The 19724-nt window shown below is 36.6% G+C and overlaps 1 protein-coding gene and 1 pseudogene across 2 annotated transcripts; both read right to left on the bottom strand.

Moving 5' to 3' along the window:
* Positions 1–9589: 9589 nt before the first annotated feature.
* LOC148917565 (uncharacterized) lies at positions 9590–14709 on the bottom strand. Its single transcript, XM_089051307.1, has 2 exons — positions 10869–14709; positions 9590–10706 (listed from the first exon to the last, which is right to left on the bottom strand). The coding sequence occupies exon 2, from the start codon at positions 10704–10706 to the stop codon at positions 9867–9869; it is 840 nt and encodes a 279-aa protein (XP_088907433.1). The 5' UTR covers positions 10869–14709; the 3' UTR covers positions 9590–9866.
* A 488-nt stretch (positions 14710–15197) lies between these two features.
* LOC148917564 (protein ACCELERATED CELL DEATH 6-like) lies at positions 15198–17548 on the bottom strand (annotated as a pseudogene). The gene is made up of 3 exons (XR_016126432.1): positions 16844–17548; positions 16080–16702; positions 15198–15336 (listed from the first exon to the last, which is right to left on the bottom strand). The product of XR_016126432.1 is annotated as a protein ACCELERATED CELL DEATH 6-like (transcript).
* Positions 17549–19724: the final 2176 nt, after the last annotated feature.

The following is a 19724-nucleotide window of genomic DNA, read 5'->3' as shown; positions in this document are numbered from 1 at the left end:
ATATGGACTTCAACGTTGCTCAAGATTCCGATCTGCACAATGTTGCGGAGATCGATCAATGAGTGACTATGAGTGCCCTCTTAATTATATCAACTTAACTATATATATATGTGTACATATATGATTACAGATAATTAAGTAATTAGATACAATCACGGTCTGAACGTACTTACCCAAAAATGATGGAGGTGGAGGAGCCCTTGAGAGAGAAAGGGAGAACAATAGCGTGCTTCACTTCAAATGAATACAGTATGACTCAATATGTCGCTTGGGAAACCCTAAAGCTGCATTATTTGTTAGAAAACAAGTAACTACTGGAGGACGCCCACCAGGTCTAGCAAAACCAACTAGGTCCTCATGAAAGTGATGCTCAGCCGTTGGATAAATGAATGGACGGATGATCTTGGATTAGCAAAACCACCTAGTTAAAATTGATTACTAACATGAATCGCTAGCAACCAAAACAATGAGAAAATGAATCAAAGACCCTACTTACCTGAAAGGGTGAAAACTTGGATAATTAATTGCCGACAAAACTGGTGTATACAAGGGTGTCTGGCAAGTAGTGAAAACCAAAAGAGGTGGTCCCAATTTGTAACGAGTGCTGCTAGATCTGTTGGCTGGGACGTCAGACTCAGATCAGACATGGTTGAGCGATCTGTTGTTGGTAGATTTAATTATAATATTCTTGTTATAATTAATAATTAAAAAGTATTTTAGAAATAATGAAATTGTGTTTTTTCAAATTTATTTAGTGGGTGGGAAAATAGAAAAGGAGCGGAAATTGCAACATTGCGGTTGGGTCCACTTGAGATTTTACAATTATTCTCCTCATTTTACATTGGTACTTTTTTTATTATTGAAATTTCACATTGGAGTTACAATATTAATTTCACTTGGAGTGAGTATTGAAAATTGATTCAACGTAATATTACACATGCATGCATCAACATCAAGACTGAATTATTTAATATAGACAAAACATTCTACCGCCTTCCCGCGCTTTGCTGTCAACACTGCATGCATGGACCCAACACTCACTCTCTCCATAGCTTTTTTGATTTTGGCTATCTTTCGAGCATAAGTTTTGAAATTGTATTGTCAAAGTTTAATGGGACATTTTGGAAAAAGCAAAAAAAGAGAGAAAAATTTTAAAAGAAGTAAAAATGGACGAAAATGCCCTTATTTATTTTTAGATTTTCTAAGGAATCCAATACATTAGTGCATGTCTTTGATTTGAAAGTTGAGTGGTTTTTTGTCTTTTTTGAAAAAGCTTTGACTTTTTCCAAAAGTGAAATTTTTTTTATGTCTAAAACCTAAAAAACCTAAGTTTTAATTGGGCATCTCTTGCTAAAATATGAATATGGTTTGAATATTTTGGATTAGTTTTTATTCTTCTCCATAAGGAGATATATAGGGATGTATATGAGTGCTTTACAAGAAAATAGATACAGTAATCAATTAAGATAGTATCTCCTAATTATACAAAGATTTGTCTACTAAATAAAATGGGAAAGTAAACCCCTTAATTAATCTAGGAAACAAATCTCCTTGATGAATTAGGAGATTAAAGTCAACACTCATCCTCAAGTTGATGCATATACGTCACCAATGCCCAACTTGGTAAGTGAGTCATGAAACACTTTGCTACAAACAGCTTTTGTTAAAATATCGCCAGTTGGTCTTCTGATTTTACGAATGGTAGGCGTATGATCTTTTTCTCAAGTTTTTCTTTGATAAAATGTCTATCCACTTCAACATGTTTGGTTCGATCATGTTGAATTGGATTATGGGCAATATCAATGGCTGACTTGTTATCACAATGTAATTCCATTGGTTTTCCTAGCTTGAAACCTAATTCTATCAATAATCTTCTGATCCACAGTAATTCACAAACTCCGTGAGCCATTCCTCAATACTTTGCTTCTGCACTAGACCGAGAAACCACATTTTATTTTTTACTCTGCCAAGTGACTAGATTACATCCCACGAAGGTAAAGTAACCTGAAGTAGAGCGTCTATCAGTAATAGAGCTAGCCCAATTAGCATCTGTGTATTTTTATGTCTTTGAGATACACAAAGGCACATACACATCAACATTCAAAAAATTTGCCTCTAAAATTTGACAACTGCAGCCACACATCAATATCCAAAACATTTGCTTTCAGAAAGACAATTTTTTAGAAGTTGATGATGTGTGCATGCTTGTGTCTTTCAGATATACAAACGCACAGACACATCAACATCTAAACTATTGCCTCCAAAGAGGTGAGACAGAGCCAAGGGTAAGACAAAGTTGGAACCCTAATTGAAAACTAAAACTGACACGTATTGACATCTAATCCATGTCGGTGGATAATACATTGCGGTTGTCTTAAAAAAAAAAAAAACCACGTCGGTTTCAGTAAACTAAACTCATCGACTTTAAGACTAACAATGTCTGGAATTCAGAAAACGACGACGTGGTAACTTATTATATCACTTCTTAAAAAGTAAACTTTTGACGTTTAGTTCCCAAAGAACCACCTCGGTTTCGGAATACAAAAAGTCAACCGGCTTTATTACTAACCACGTCGATTTCTACTATTATACCGTCGTGGTAAGTACATACTAGGGCGGTTTTAGTCAGAACCGTCGTCGTATTGATCTTTGGGATAATATATAAACTTTTTTGTCATCTGATCTAAACTTTTACGTTCTCTCTAAAATTTTCAATTTTCTCTTAGTTTCCCTCTCATTTCCCAAAAGCTGCGTGTTTGATTCTCTTCATCTTCCTCATCTTCGTCTCCAAAACTCCAAAGTTTAATTCCGAAGAAAACTTTCTTTGCAAGCCAAAGGTATTTTCCAACTCTCTTTTTGTTCAATATCATTTGAATTTTTTTTTTAAAGAACGAATCCCACTGAGGTTTGAAGCAAGACTCAGGTTTGAAAAGGACGAAATCTTTCACTGGTCCCACTCTCAGGTCGTGTGAGGACAACGGGTTTGTCTTGTATTTGACGTTTTAATTCACACACCACGACGATAATTAAATTCAAGCTATTTCAATAGCACGGCTGTTCTTAATAACCGACATGGTGTGAGAATAAATATGAAGTTTTAAATGTAAAACCGTCGTCTTATTTGAAACGAACGTGGTAGAGAGAAATCTGGGAGGTTTTTTGATGTATGAACTCATAATAAGACGACAGTTTTATATAATTTGCGTTGTTTTAATTATCTTACCATGACTTATTTGCATATCCACGTTTCTATAGATTAGCACGACGGTGTTGTTTTTTTGCGACGAACTTTAATATTACGCCGCTTTGTTTACTTAATCATTGTTTTTCTGCAGTTTGTATTTTCCTCTAAACATGGTTTCGAAACCTCAAAGTAAGGAGGTCAAGTGCCAAAAGGTCAAAGCAAGGACCACATTAGTGAAGCCAAATTTGTTCAAAGCAATCTCGCAAAGAAAATGAGCTTTACTTCAACCTCCGAGAAAGACCCAAGCTCTGCGATATTTGATGAGGAGACAAAATCGACTTGTGATATCAACACAATGAGCCATGTTATGAAGAAGAAAATCCAAAAGATTAAGCCTATGGTTGAGTACAATAAAAGTGACAGACCACATGGCAAGGCTGCTATTGAGATGTAGAGTTACATTGGTGTTTTGGCACACCTAGAGTCCCTCTTATGGACAAGAAATGGACTTAATTTCCCAAGGACCTGAAGGAGCATATTTGGGAAGCTGTTCAAATGGCTTATGTTGTTGGGGAAAGGGGCAAGAAGATGGTGTTGTCTGTCGCCAAAAAATAGAAGGATTTCAAGTCTACCTTAACTAGGTAGTTTATCCTTCCATTCACAAATGAGAAGGAGACGTTAAAAGAACCCCCTCAGCTTTATAACTTCATAGAGAAATTGCAATGGGATGCCTTTGTAGCTTCAAGGATATCCCCAAATTTTGAAGTTGTGCATTCTAAGCAGTCACAGAGAAGGGAGAAATGCGAGTACAACCATAGGTTGTCTCGAAAAGGGTATGTTCGTTTGGAGGATTAATTGGAAGAAACCATGCTCGATGAAGAAATCGATCGATCTCTGCTATGAAAAAAGGCAAGAGAAGATAAACAGGGAAACATCCCTGATCCAAAGGAAAAGGGGTCCGATATCCGTGACGAACCCCTTGGTTGTTCCGATATCTTACCGATGCCGGGCCCTCTTACTAAAAACATCCCTTTCTCTAAAACAAAGGAAAAGGGGTCGAGACTTCTACCAAAATTTCGGTAGAGTCTCCCCTGAATAACGAACTTTACCAAAATTTTCACCTGTCAAAAACAATAGAAATAGTACTCCAATTGGCAGCACACACAATGCTCACACAGTTTACAGAATAGGCCTCGAGCCTTAAATTCAACCTATAAGGGCAATAACAGAGCAATTCTAAAAAACTTTCAATTTACAACTGAAACAAAGTTCAAGGAAAGAAAACAAATAGAAATGCCCTACACAAGTTCAAGGTGCGAAAGTACAAGTCTTGGTTGGATTGCTCGGCTTAGATTAAGGTACTGCCTGAGGGGCGCAAAACAGAAAATTGTGAGTGGACAAAAACAAAGTTTTAAACATAATTGTAATCAACGTACTAACCCCACCGTTTAGAAAATGATGCCAAAACATGCAATCAAAACCAATTAAATACATAATCAATTCAAAACCAAGGTAAATCCAATATCCCGATATAGTATAATCATACCCAACTTAACCCAACCTTTTTCCCTTTCCGAAACCACTCTCAACCAAAACGCATGCCCGTAGGCACAAAGAGCGAGGAAGGATCCTCACTAGTAAACAAGAATCAAAGATGTATAAATATATAAGTAAGACCACTACCAAACTCTTGTACCGGGGAAACAATACAACTGGGGGATTGTTTGACTCAACCACATGGAAGAATCCTCAATTGACTACGTGGCTAGGGAATGAGACATCCAACCAGGGGACTAGGCTCACCAGCCCACACAGCAGAATCCTCAATATTAGTGTGACTGTGAAAAGTCCTGCATGCGCAGACTACCCGTCAAGGCCTACGACACACCCGACCAAAGGTGCCCGGATTCCAAAGTAACAAAGTAACCAATATCCAAGTGCCAGGGAGGTACATATGGTGGTGCTAATAACAATCCAAATTGACACAAACCACAACCCAACTCAAATTCCACAACCATTTTCCAGTAACCCAAAGTACCCAAACCCATATCCAAAGACAACCGGACATCACTATTTTCCATAGCGCAATACCTAAATTACACATATTCATAGTATAGATAGTAACTCTAAAAAATAACCAATATATCAACCCAGAATAATCACAAGCTTCAAATATCCAAATATACACCAATACTTTAATAAAATACTGCAATCCCATAGTAATTATAACCTCAGTAGTAAAAAATAATATACATGCATAGTAATCCAATCTTTGAAAAACATGTTCATTTGAAAACAAAGTCCACTCATTGAAAGTCTAAAGCTGCTTGACCCTAAAAGGGTCCTACCTATTGAGCACGTTGAGCCTAAGTACCTATTTGAAGAACACGAGGACTTAATTAGACAAATTACCTCTAACGAGAACTTTAAAACAAACCCCTAACTTTTTTCAGGACTAAAAGTGTGTGTGCCCGACTATCGGGGAGTTTCTAAGGTCAACTAACGCTTTCCAATAGGTAAAATGACCTCGGGAGACTCATGGCCAACCTATTGGTCAAAATTTTCGAAAAGGTCAACTGTGTGCAGGGGCCACAACCCCCAATTTTTTATTCGAAAGTTCCTACGGGTTCAACAAAGTCTACTAAATAGGTTATGTAAGTTTGGTCTCGATTGAGCGGTCAGATCTAACCCAATTGCACGATCGGATGGCGATCGCTTCGTCTAACCTTAGAATCCAATATTCGGAGTATCCGAGACTCCGATTCTAGATCCACGAGTTCCTACACGGTTCTAGAGGTGTCGAGAACGACATATTTGAAATTAGGATCGATCGAATGGTTTGAACCTGTCAAACCCGGATATCACATAATATAGGTGCAATATCTATTCGACTGTCAAACGGTAACCAATTCCAAATTCGAGCATTTCATCCTGCTCAGAACGACAAGGAGAGTGTTTTAGAACACAATGGGCCACCACACCATGGCCCACACACCACCACATGTGCAAGCCATGCATGGGTGTCTTGAGAAATTTTGGCGACGAAAATTTCTCAAAACACTTTACAACACCTATACCTACCAGACCACCACAACTAAGGGAACAAGTTTTGGTCTCGGACCACAGCAAAAAAGTGGTCGGAGCTTGCCGAAAAACACCTCAAAAGTCAGCTAAAAACCTAGGTTTTAGATTTGATTCCAAACTCCGAAATTGACCCAAACCACCTACCAAAACAACTCGAGGATGTTGAGAGGATGAAGAACCATGCCTTGGTCGAAGGAAATTGTTGTCGAAATCGCCGAAAATGACAACAAAAAAACCAGCCAAAAACTAGTCCATCCAATCATTTCAAATCAAATTTTCGAGCTATTAAATGGGGGTGGGGGTAGGGTAGAGGGGAGAGAGAGAGAGAGAGAGAGAGAGAGAGAGAGGGATTTGGAACAAGTTTCGTGCAATTTGGTGGCCTGACAGACGATGTCATGACGGAGAGAGAGGAAGGAGAGAGAAAGTGTCAGGGGGAGAGAGAGATAACACACGAGAGAGAGAGAGAGAGAGAGAGAGAGAGAGAGAGATTGTTGATCGGGTGTTTAGGGTTGTCGACAAATTTACCATTACGTCCTCTCGATTTTCTAACCTTTGCGAGCTCGTTACAACTCGAATGGAGCTTGTCAGCGCGTCTACGAACTCAGACGACGAGCTCTATGCAACGGTGCCACTCAATTCCCCAAAATCCTTATGAATTAAAAACTGACCAAAGTGACCTTACCCCGCAACGAAAAAATTGTAATTTCACATATAGATAATTAAATTGAATAAAATAATTAAATTGGGTCAAGTGCGTTACAGTTTGACGAATTCCCATATTGGTTGGAATATGTCATCAAAGAAGATACTACATTTTGCTTACGTTGTTATCTTTTTAAAACAAATTTGGGAAAGAAAGTTGGAGGTGACTCATTTGTTGGTACAGGTTTTTCGATTTGGAAGAAAAAAGGAAATATTTCAAATTCATGTTGGAGGTCCCAACAGTTCCCATAACCAAGCTCAAAAAAAATGTCAAACCTTAAATGAAAATAGCATATTGAAAATGTTTTCTCTAAGCACTCACATCAATCTCAATTTGACTACAGAATCAGATTGAATGCATCTCTTGATTGTATTAGATTTCTTCTACGACAAGGTCTTGCCTTTCGTGGCCAGGATGAGTCTGAGAATTCAAGCAACCAAGGTAATTTTCTTGAACTTTTGCCATTTCTTGTTGATCACAATGAGGAAGTTAGAGTTGTTGCTTTGAAAAATGATCTTGAAAACCTCAAAGTACCTTCATCAAATATTCAGGAAGACATTGTAAATGTTGAAACAGTTGAAACAACTGTTGCTATTATTAGAGAATTGGATGATGAATTCCCTAAAAATAAAATATTTTAGATTTTAATAATTATGGTCGGGAAGTTCGTATGTCTACAAGGTTCTAGATGTTGCTAACATAAGAAGAAAAATTGAGGAAGAAGAAGATCCGAGAAATAAAAAACAGAGGAATTGAGAGAATAACGGAGAACTTGTATTCTAGATTTCTTTTTCCTTAATGAGAACTACAATACAGTGAGTCTTTTAGTATAGTAGCATCCACAATGGACTACTTACCTCCTTAGATAAAACATATGGATGAAGTGAGAAAACCCACCTCCAACCATGCTCCCTATCCAACTCCTAAAACAGGGAGACCTTTAGGAGCTCTTAGATCTGAGGAGAGAGAAATGACTCCTAGTGACTTCCTATAATTAAATGCGGCTTTACTTTAATTCTATTTTAAGTATTTATTTAATGCTAACTATTTTGTTAAATTATTTTATATGAAAAGGGAGCATTTATGCTAAACTAAAAAAAGAAATAAATCATTTACGATTCCCTAAATTAGGGAGCATGGTTGGAGTTGAAATTTTATAAGGAGCTCATAAAATAGTTTTCTAGTGCTTGTAGCTATATTTTAACTGAAAAATAAAAAGCATGATTGTGGATGCTTTAAGCTTTGCTTAGCTACTAAGCAAGTACAAAAACCTCCTAACTGACTGAAGACTAACCCACCTGATTATTACAACAACTAAGAGCATCTACAGTTGGGGGTGTATTTTTGGGGGTGTAAAGCCACTTTTACATTCCCTTTACACCTCTAGGGGTTCTAAATACATTTTTTGCTCCAATGGGAAACGATTTAAATCCAAAGATGCATATTTGATTTGTTTGTGATAATTCATTTTTGTGTTTTTTTTTTGGTGTTTTAACTCTTTAAAATTAATTTTGTGCGTGTTAGATTTATTTATTTATTTTTCCAAATAAATGGACCTAAAAAAATTTAAATTTGGAGAACATATCATTTTACCTACAAACTAACATAAAAATATCTATGTAGAAATTTATAATTTATTTTAAACATTTGAAGGTGTTTTTTTTCTAATATTTCAGATCTGCAAATTGCATGAAATTTGGGACTTCCATTTTGAATTCCAATCCTTCTCTTTCCCTTTTTCTCTTGTAGGTCCTACTGCAAAGGATGTAAAAAAGATGCACATGTGCATTCAATTTTGCATCTCCATGGTTGTGATGTATTTTTACAACCATTTACATCTTCCCATTGAAGATGATTTCAGCGACAAAGTGTGTATATTTAACATACACTTGGCTTTACACCCCCATTAGAGATGAACATAACTAATACACGTGATTAATATCACAGCCTTGACACGTCACTAACTAACCACACGTCAGCTTAACATCTCTCTTTACTATTAGCCAAACACTAGAATTATTAATATATACTTTGCATAAGTTATGCATCTTGCAAAGCCTATGAAGAATTTCATATATCTTCTATCAGTTGTCGGTAGTTTGAGCACTTCTCTTCAAACAATTTTCACCAAGCTTTGTATATATGTCTATGTATGTATATATATACAGGGAGCTTCAATTGAGGGATCCCTCAAATATGCTAATTTGAGGGACATTCTTGTAGGGTCCACTCCGTATTGTATTTCACTAATCTAACCGTTTATTTTGTAGATACTCATTCAAAGATTATCTACAAAAAAATCACTTGAATCCGATATCATTTTACCACTAAATTGAATTATTAAAATTTTAGTACTTTCTTGAAACACTGTGTTCATTAATTTTGTAAGACACAATTGAATATCAAAACGGTTTCCGATTTGTCTAATTTTTTGCAAAAATGATCTATGAATGTACACTTAAAAAATAGATGGTTTGGATTGTTGAAAAAATATTTATAGGTGACCCTAAAGGGAGTTCCTGAAATAAAATTATTTGAGGGATCCTCAATAGAAGGGGACTATATATATATATATATATATATATATATCTTCTATCAGTTATCGATAGTTTGAGCACTTCTCTTCAAACAATTTTCACCAAGCTTTATATATATTTTTATGTGTGTGTGTATATATGGAGGAAATAAAAATAGAATTCAGATTAATAAACAAACTGATCATTCTGACTCACTCAACAAATTCTAACAGAAACAAATTAAGGCATACACAGCTCACTAGCCGAACACAACCTGCTGGTTCTCGTTAAACATATTCTCCGTCGTCAAATAGATGGTTTACTTTAGCAATTCGGTGTAGTTCCTCCAATACACAAGGAAACGACAGGCGTATTCTCCTCAGAATTTCTTGGTACGGTGATGTGCTCTCGAACTATCCACCAAACTATCAATCACTTTCCTGAGGCTTTTTGGGACCTTATGCTTCAACCTGCCCCACAACTTCCTTGACAACCAAATGATAAGGCGAATGGTGTGGATTGAAGCGATGGTTAGAAGCAACGCAATCCAAACCCACACAACGGCTTTACCGCATATACCTTGATATGACATGAAAATGTCAGTATTAGGAACCACTAACAGGAAACCCACTGAATAGGTGATTGCCATAGAAGTGAGAGTGAGACACATGGCCATTGATAAAAGCCACATAATTATGCGATTCCGGAGGGGAAATCCGCCAACAAGCAAAAGTGTGACACTGAGAGAAGCAATAAACGAGATGGTATTGAATGTCACGAACGTGAGGAAGTTTTCTGGGAAAAGGCTACCTGTCACTGAAGTTCCAGCAAAGCATATGTTATTTTGGGTGCAATAAGTACTACCTCCAGCCCTACTATTTGTATTATTTTCTTGCCAAACACCACCGGGTGGGTCAACTGCAGCTTGGAAAGTTGTGGTTGATATCATGGTTGCCACAATCATCAGCATGCCACGTGTATCTTCCAACCAAGTTCTTGGGTATTCCAAGCAATTTACCAGTCTATTTATCAGCCACCAAGCTGCTGCTACTGCTATGTGCTGAATCTGAACAGCATCGGCAGTAGTTATTTTTGTTTCCATACCTGGCTCAACCAAAATTTGATCAAGTTCAGGTAGGCTGCTCGACTCTCTTGCATTTTTCTCCGAGGAATATAACTGGATCACGCCATTTGGTTCTTCTTGTACAGCAGGTATCATCTGCGCAACTCGTACCATTAATACATTGAAAACTTTGCTGCTTGAAACAATAATAATGGTGCAAAAAAATTAAAATTGTAGTTGTCTTGAATTTGGAGTCTCAAATGAATTAATTCTAAAAAAAATTAATTCTACAATTCTAAAAAAATTGTAGTTCCATACCTATAGGCATACGTTTTTGTCCTTTTCCTTTTTTTTTTTTTGGCACCACTATAAACCCCAACCTGCTACCTGCCACCAACTGCCACCCCTCAACACCCTCTTCCGCGGCTGAAACCAGTCACCGCTGCTATCCATTGACCAGCATCTCCGGCCACCACCAATTGTCATGTGACACCATTTTCATTTAATTTAATTAAAAAAATGTTTTTTTTAAAGAAGAAGATTAAAAAAAAAAGGCACACTGCATTGTAAAATCCTAAGTATACCAATAATAACATAAAAATACATATTGCATTGCCCTTTCTATTCTAAAAGCTTACAAAACCAATATAAGAGTGACATAAAAATACACATTGCATTGCAATTTCTATTCTATAAGACTAAAATTATCAATAAATAAGTAAAATAAAAATACACAATGCATTGCATTTTCTATTATTTAAGTCTAGACATACCAATATAAGAATAACATAAAAATACACACTACATTGCAGAATCTATTGTATAAACCTAAAAAATAACAATATAATATACATAAGGGTTTAAAACTTATAAATTTTTGTAAGTTTAAATTGATCTATTTATGTATAACTCTAGAGTATGAGAAACTCGATACAAATTGTGCACGAATCGGTATTGACTGAATAATTTTTTTGGATGGTGCTAGAGGCACCAACTTTGGGCACCAACTCTCTAATAGAGGTGGGGCCTGCCAATACATCGGGGCTCACTCTCTATTAGAGAGTTGGTGCCTCTAGCATTTTCCAATTTTTTTCTTTTGAAAAAACCTTTGTCTTTTAATATAAATATTGTGTAACTGAACAAATATCACAAAAATAAAGTTGGTGCAGTGGTTTGTGATTGAGGCTTTCTCCTTTTAGGGAACAGGTTTGAGTGCCTTCAAGTACATAAAATGTTCTATTTTTTGGGGTGAATAAAGGGCGCCGGAGTTGGTCTCCAGTTGGAGGTGGTGGTGGCAGAGGAGGCTGCCAACAATGTGTGTAATTTTGAGGTTTTTTAGTTACATTATTGTAAAATGAGACGTTATACTTTGGTCATTGACCTTATCTAGATTAGGTGAAATTGGGTTAGTATTTAGCACAATAATAAACTTCCTATTGAGTTCCCTTAATTCTATGTGTTAACATTGTTAAATGTGTTAATTTACGAGATTTCATTATCCCAAAATTCACTTGAGGTATCGGTTGATAGGCATCGGTAAACTAAGAAACCGATATTGTTAGTCTCTAAGACACCAGTTCCATAAGTAATAGGAGGACCATAGGTTTATAAAGACATCGCTACTAATGCTTGGCAATCCTTGCCAATGATGTAGCATCAGTCGATATTTAAACTGATGCCATATATATTTCACCTTTTACTCAGTTTGATTCATGCCAAAAAATTTTACACTTCGCCTCAAAAAATTTGACCAGTCTAAACCCTATTGCACTTTCTCTCATAAGTATCAAAACTCATTCTTCGTCTCTCTGCTCTCGAAATCTTACTTTCCCTCAAGACTTAACGATAGCAAGGGTTTGGAGAAAACAAGCTAAGCAGTGTCGAATGCAAGGATTTGGCGAGCAGTTGTTGGTGGTGTTGATTGGGTGGGTGGATTTGGAGGCATAGAAGGAGAAAGCGAGATGGAAAGAAGGGATTCCGACGAGGATGGCCAGTCAAATCATCATGGAGTTCAAATCCAACCCGATGTGGTTCCCATTGATATGAGATGGATAACTTGTTGCACAATGGGGTTGTCGTCATCAAGGGAAGAGAGAGCTTGAATGAGAGGCAAGATGAGGAAATGGGGTGGAAAGGTGAGGAGATAGCGGAGGACATGGCATGAGAGAGCTTAGGACACGTGGACGATGGGAGATCGGTGTTGAAAATGAAGTTGGAGAGAAAGGCAAGAGAGAGAGAGAGTAGGAAGATATAGAAAGATGAGAGGGTGGGCGGCAGTGCCAAGATGTAACATCCCACATAGACCAACGGAGAGGGGATGATGTGCCTTATATGTACATGCCCACCTCCATCTAGCTCGAGGCCTTTTGGGAGCTCATTGGCTTCGGAGTCATTGGAACTCCGAAATTAATCGAGTTTGGGCTAGAGCAATCCTAGGATGGGTGACCCATTGGGAAGTTGCTCGTAAGTTCCCAGAAACAAAACCGTGAGGGCAGGGGGCCCAAAGTGGACAATATCATGCTACGGCGGAGCCGATCCAGGATGTGACACAAGAGGGTGGAGTGGAGGTGGGTGACGGTCGGTGGGGGTGGGTGGCGGTGAGGAGATGGTAGGGTGCTAGGGTTTGGGGAAGATGAGTGATGTTCATATTTTGTATTTAATTAGGGTAGTTTATTGAGTCACTTTTGTTGTTAACAAATCTATTAACTGCTTATGTGGAAATAGATATGCCACATAGACCCACACATATGGTGCCACATGGTCTAGCAATATTATTAATTAATAAATAATAAGAAAACATTATTAATTAAATACTGTATGACAATAAAATTAACTTTGTTTGGCAAAAGTTAATCTAAACTCCAACCGGTGTCACCAAATTCTGTTGCGATGTCTGACATGAAGATTTGGGGCACAACTTTACACGTATCTAATACCCTCTTGTCAGTTCTCACAGTTCCAAAGACCCAGCTCTTGATTCTGCTTCAATCATTCTACATATACAATGGGTTCTAAATAACATACGTCTGTCCCACCTCGTTATCAAAACGGGTAATAACTCTACCCAAAATGTTAGAGAAGATCTAGGCACACCATTGGTCTGTCACAATTGATCAGTCTGTTTGGCAACATGTTGAAAACGATCCCGTTACACCAATATTACTCTCTAACCAAACTGACCGGTCATCAACTTTAGATCCCTTCTTCATGTTTTGATAATGTAAATTGTCAAGTACAACAAAATCAATTTGTCTCTCCCTTGCCTTAGCCTCTTAGAGGACTTTTATGAAACAGTTATGTCCCACCATAACATACTGTGCTCAAGAGCAACATAACCTCTGGTGGATATGCAACACGACGTATGGTACATTTTAAAATAGCGATCTTCATTGGGCCGGGTTGGGTTCGGGTTAGACTTTCATGAGCTTTTTTATTTTTCAGGTCGAGCTGAGGTTTCAAAAGGATCGGCTCAAGCAGCCTATCGGGCTTAGCCTAGGTGGGAGTTTTAGGTTGGGCCAGGCCGAGTAGGCTTGCCCATTGCCCTATATTGCCTTATTGCCTTAATTTTATTGTTAAGTAAATGTGTTGTCTTTGTACTTTAATTTATTCTTATATTACTCCATTTACTTAAGTTTACAATGTAAGTAAGGAAATACCCCTTATTTGGATTCAATTAAAAATACTAGAAAATTAAATTCTCAACAAATCAAAATATGAAAATCCAGTTTTAGTATTCCTTACATTTTAAATAATTAAACACGATTTTTTGAGATTTTAGCATAAAGTATATATACATTGACTTATTGCGGTATCAATATTGGTATAAATTGTATCTTATACTAAAATTGGATTTTTATATTTTGATTTGTTGGGAATTTGAATTTCTAGTATTTTTAATTGAATCCAAATGGTGGGATGAAAATAAGGCAATATAAAGCAATGGGCGAGCCTAACCATCGGGCCAGGCTGAGCTTTGGCCCATCGAGTCTTGGACTACCCACTTTGGCCTACAGATCACGGGCCAAATGATGATCCCTATTTTAAATCATCCATTCCAGCTTATTTATATCAGCCTCAAGTGTTTTCAGTATTTTCTCAATTACTTGTTTCTTCTTTTAGTTCTTTGTTCAATTTCTAGACTAGTAAATGTTTACTTGTACCTAACACACTAAATAAAACAAGGAAGTCTCTTGGTTATGATAGCCAAAATCATCATCATCAGTAATATGATAAAAGTAGATATAGCACAAACTTACCCCATGATATGATGCACCAGTTTCCAAAGTGCTTTCTGAAATGCCAAGAGCTGTCATGCCCCTATCATTCAAGACCTTTAAGTTGATCCTCTTATCCAAAACGAAAAGGTCCACAACTTTGGGATGATGGAACATCTTTGCCAAGTGCAAAGGAGTATTTCCTCTGTTGTCTTTTTGGTTTATCAACATCTGAAACTCAACCTTCTTCAGAAAATATTTGACAAGATTGTCCTCGCCACATCTTGCAGCAACATGGAGTATATTTTGGTCACTTGAGTTCCTCAATTCCTTTGAATCGGGACAATGTCAAAGCAGCTCTTTAACAATGTCGACATGACCTTTGCTTGATGCATAATGGATCAGAAAGTTGCCATAATGATCCTTTCGATGAGAATCCACAAGACGTTTTCCTAAGAAGCGAACCCCTTCTAGATAACCAATTGATGCTGCACAATGCAGTGGAGTCCTTCCTTTCTCATCTTTTGAGTTCAAAATATTTGCTTCCATGTTTGAAATTATCTTTAGGACTTCTGGCGTCAGTAAATGAATCAAGTATAAATTAGAACTACATGATTATAATGATAATGTTTTTCTATGAATAGGTTAATATCTATCACACTGGTCGATGTGACCCAAAAAAAAAAAAGTCACATTAATAGCCACTTACAATTCAAAAATTCTGGACCATTACCCACCAATAATAAAACCTTTAAGTAAAACCCCATTTTTAAATTAGATGCCATATAGGATGTGTCCATGTAATTTGATTTTATTTACCGATTATGCCATTAAATCACTCTTTAATTGCTGACAGTTTTTGAAGTCCCTAATTTTAAACAATGGAATAATGAGCTACTAAACAAAATAGAAATGTTACTATTGTAAGTAGTTCTACAAACTAAATAGGTACATTATTTATGAAAAAAATAGGCACATTATTGTATGAAAAATGGTACATTATTTATGAACAAATAGGCTTGCTATTTATAAAATAAAAAAGGGTACTAATTTACCTATATTTTTTAGGTATAAGAATTTACCCATATTGTATAGGTAAAATAATTACCCATAATTCTTTTTTAGTTTAGTAGGAATTAATTACCTTAGTTTGTTGTATTTTAATGTACCTAGTCATCTGATTTTACTTATAACAATTGGGTTTTATTTATAAAATAAAATAAAATAAAATGATGGGTGGTAAATAAGACAATAGTTTGAAGGCGAAAAATCATATTAACTATTTAAAAAAGAATTATTATTTCAATGTACGTACCTTTTTTCTGGCGGCCTAGAATTGTAGCAAACAACAGGGACTTGCCTTGAATTTTTGTGTTCAGAGGCCAGATACAAAGGGGACTTTTGTTCCTTATTAGCGTAAAGTGAAACGGCAGGATCGGCCTCTATCAAACACTTGGCTACTGATTGGTGACCTCGAATCAGAGCCTCGTGCAGGGCAGTGTTTTCCTCATTATTTTTCATCCTCAGCAACGTCAATACATCACCATTATTTTCAACGTCTGTTGTTCCTCATGCTTCGCAGAGAAGAGTGTTTGTTGTCGTATCTATATTCCCTGATTTGGCAGCAATGTGGAGCGCGGTGTCGCCTTCAAAGTTTTTCTCTAACAAAAGGGGCTTGTGTTGTTGTAAGATCTCGGCTGCTAGTTCGGCATGGCCGGAGCTCACAGCTATGTGAACAAATGTGTTATTCTGGGGGCTCCGTCGAGACAGAAACTGAACGCGAGCATTGGGATCCTGGAGCTTCTTTTCAATAGTGTCGTGAAATCTATTTGTGTTGCCATGAGTAGCATAGCTGTACAGCTGCTGGTACAAGCGCAAGTTATCAGCATCACCATCTGTTTCTTCCAAGTCCTGTGTTCGATGATGCGCTTCCATTTCCTATGATGGTAGTTCCGTTACAGTTCGTACCTCCCCATTAGTTAACGGCCTCTTAATTATATCAACTTAACTATATATATGTATATATATGATTACAGATAATTAAGAAATTGGATACAATCAAGGTCTGACCGTACTTACCGAAAAATGATGGAGGAGGAGCCCGGGAGAGAGGGAGGGAGAAGAATAGCTTGCTTCACTTCAAATGAATACAGTAATAGTTCTACACTACAACTCAATATGTCGCTTGGGAAACCCTAACCTTCATTATTTGTTAGAAAACTAGCAACTACTGGAGGAAGCCCACCAGGTCTAGCAAAACCAACTAGGTCCTCGTGAAAGTTAAGGGACAATTTGTGCTTTGTAAAATGACTTCTAAGAACTTAGAGCAAAAACCTCAACTCACATAATCCTACATGGGATAATTAATTACTCTGGGAATCAACAGACGTGGCTGAAAGCTATGCGTGGTGGTAGGCGAGCTCCACAAGTAATAATCACTGACCATGACAAATCTAAAAAATCAGTTATCTCAGAGGTGCTTCCAAATGCTTATCATTGTTTTTGTTTGTGGCATATGTTAAGGAAGGTTTCTAAAAATCTTGGCCATGTAATTAAATGGCATGAAAATTTTATGGCGGAATTTGAAAAGTTCATCCACAGGTCATCTACAAATGAAGAGTTTGAAAAAAGATGGTGGAAAATTCTTGAAATTTTTTTAACTCAAAGATGATGAATGGACTCAGTCATTGTATGAAGACCGAAAACAGTGAAAGCCAACATACATGTGAGGGATGTTTTTTAAGCTGGAATGTCTGCGGTTCAGCGATCTGAGAGTGTTAACTCCTTTGGGAAATTGTCTGGGTGTAAATAATTCTAGTAAGAGTCTGATAGAAGCTCGTATAGGTTGGGTCTGCGTGAGATTTTACACTCATTCTCCTCATTTTACATTGGAGTTTTTTTATTATTATCGAAATTTCACATTGGAGTTGCCACATTAATTAGCTTATTAGTTGGAGTGAGTATTGAAAATTGATTCAACGTAGTCTACACATGCATGCATCAACATCAAGACTGAATTATTGAATATAGACAACCTTCCCACTTTGCTGTCAACACTGCATGCATGGACCCAACACTTTCTCTCTCTCTGCAAGGGTTTTTGTTTTTAGCATAAGTTTGAAAATTGTATTGTGCAAGTTTAATTGGGCATCGCTTTCTTTCTCTTACTTCCTTTACTTGGTTTGATTTCTGGCCTTTGTTTTCTTTGTGGCTGGATGTGCATCTTTTCATTTCCTTGTGTGGTTTGGGGTCTTTGTTATGTATTATCTCTTATCTTTCTGTGATGTAAGGTCATTTTCAAGTGGGGAGGGCTGTATTTAGCCCCCTAATAAATAATTTTATAAGGAGTAGTGTGAGGTTACATTTTAACCGTCTCCAGTAACAAATGGCTAAATTTAATATTTTAATAGTTTTAGTATATTATGTAAATTTATTAGTTAATTTAATTAAACTACTATTTATATCATATTTAAAATACATTTTAGAAGAGAAAAATATTTTGGGATAGAAGTTTTGGAATTCACGTGTCGGCATGTGATTAGCCCTATAGATTTCTGATTATGTTCTTTTCTTGTTTTAGTCTTTGTCTTGTTTTAAAAACAACTTAAAAATTAATTTAAATGGAAAAAGATGAAGGATAGTTTGTAAAAAAATAAAGAGAATGTGAGAAATTATGTAAAAATATGAAATTGATGAAGGATTATATGTAAAATTATGAAGATGTTGTGAGAAATTATGTAAGAATGAGGTAGGAATTTTGTGTAAAAATAAAAAAATTTTGTGTAAAAATAAAGAGAATGTGAGAAATTATGTAAAAAAATTTAGGAATTTTTAGAATTTCTTTTCTAAAAATCTTGACATGACCTTTGCTTGATGCTATATGGATTGGAAAGATGCCACGATGATCCACTTGATGAGAATTGGATCAGTGTCTTTCTACTAAGAAACGAACTCCTTCCAGATTACCAATTGATGCTGCACAATGTATGGTTCCCGCGGCCTAGAATTGCACCATGCAATGAGGACTTGCCACTTACAGGAATTTTTTCCTCACTTGTTTTTTCTTGCATTAGCTTCACAATCTCAGCAAACCTTTCCTCAGCGGCCAGATACAAAGAGGACTTTCCTTCCGTATTACAATCAAAATGAATGAAACGATGGGCCTCTATAAAACACTTTGCTAAAGAGGTCTGGTAATGATCTGAATTTTTTGTTGCTTCTTGCCGTAAACTGTTGCAGATACAGGGCTTTTTATAACAGAACAAGAACATCCTAGAATATGGGAGTAAATGCTAACCACCAACCAACTACAATCTAACATAGAAACTTAATTACCAGCTGCTATCTTAAACACGACACGAGGAATGATAATCAAAGTAGCTCAAAAGCGACTGTTATCATAATCCCCGGCATTGTCCACTCTAAGCATTACACGTACTTGAGAAAATCAAGAAAATTCAAACCAAGTGAATTTTCTTACTTTTCCAATTTCAACCCTTTGAGCCCGCTTCATTGAATGCCCACATTCTCTCACTTCGGAATTCTTCTCTCTCCGAACCTGAACCAGACCCAAAGCAAAAGCAATATCAGAGAAAAAAATTCTAATATGCGTCTCATTTTTTCATCTTATATTTCCTCTACCTAAAAAATCCCAACATGCATTTCATATCTCATTTCTTCTTTCTCTTTGCTCTTATTGATAACTCTACTATGTTAAAATTTCAAATGGACAGACCTTTGGCCCATTACTAGTAACACTGATATTATTTCAAATTTAACCACATGTTTAGTAGGTGTAGGGTTTTATACAAAAAGCCTCGATGTTATTAGGAGTGAAACCATTTATTATATGTGACTTTCTATTTTCCTAAGTTTTCGCGACTCTATGTATTCTTCAACACTCCTTCTCACGGGACCACTTTTTATGGGCATACTGCAACCAATTCCACATCGGTCACCT

This window comes from Prunus mume, linkage group LG4 (assembly GCF_029339155.1).
Source record: "Prunus mume cultivar Tortuosa linkage group LG4, ASM2933915v1, whole genome shotgun sequence".
Taxonomy (NCBI): Eukaryota; Viridiplantae; Streptophyta; class Magnoliopsida; order Rosales; family Rosaceae; genus Prunus; species Prunus mume.
Note: the sequence above shows the minus strand (reverse complement) of the source record. Positions and strands in the feature narration are given on the sequence as shown.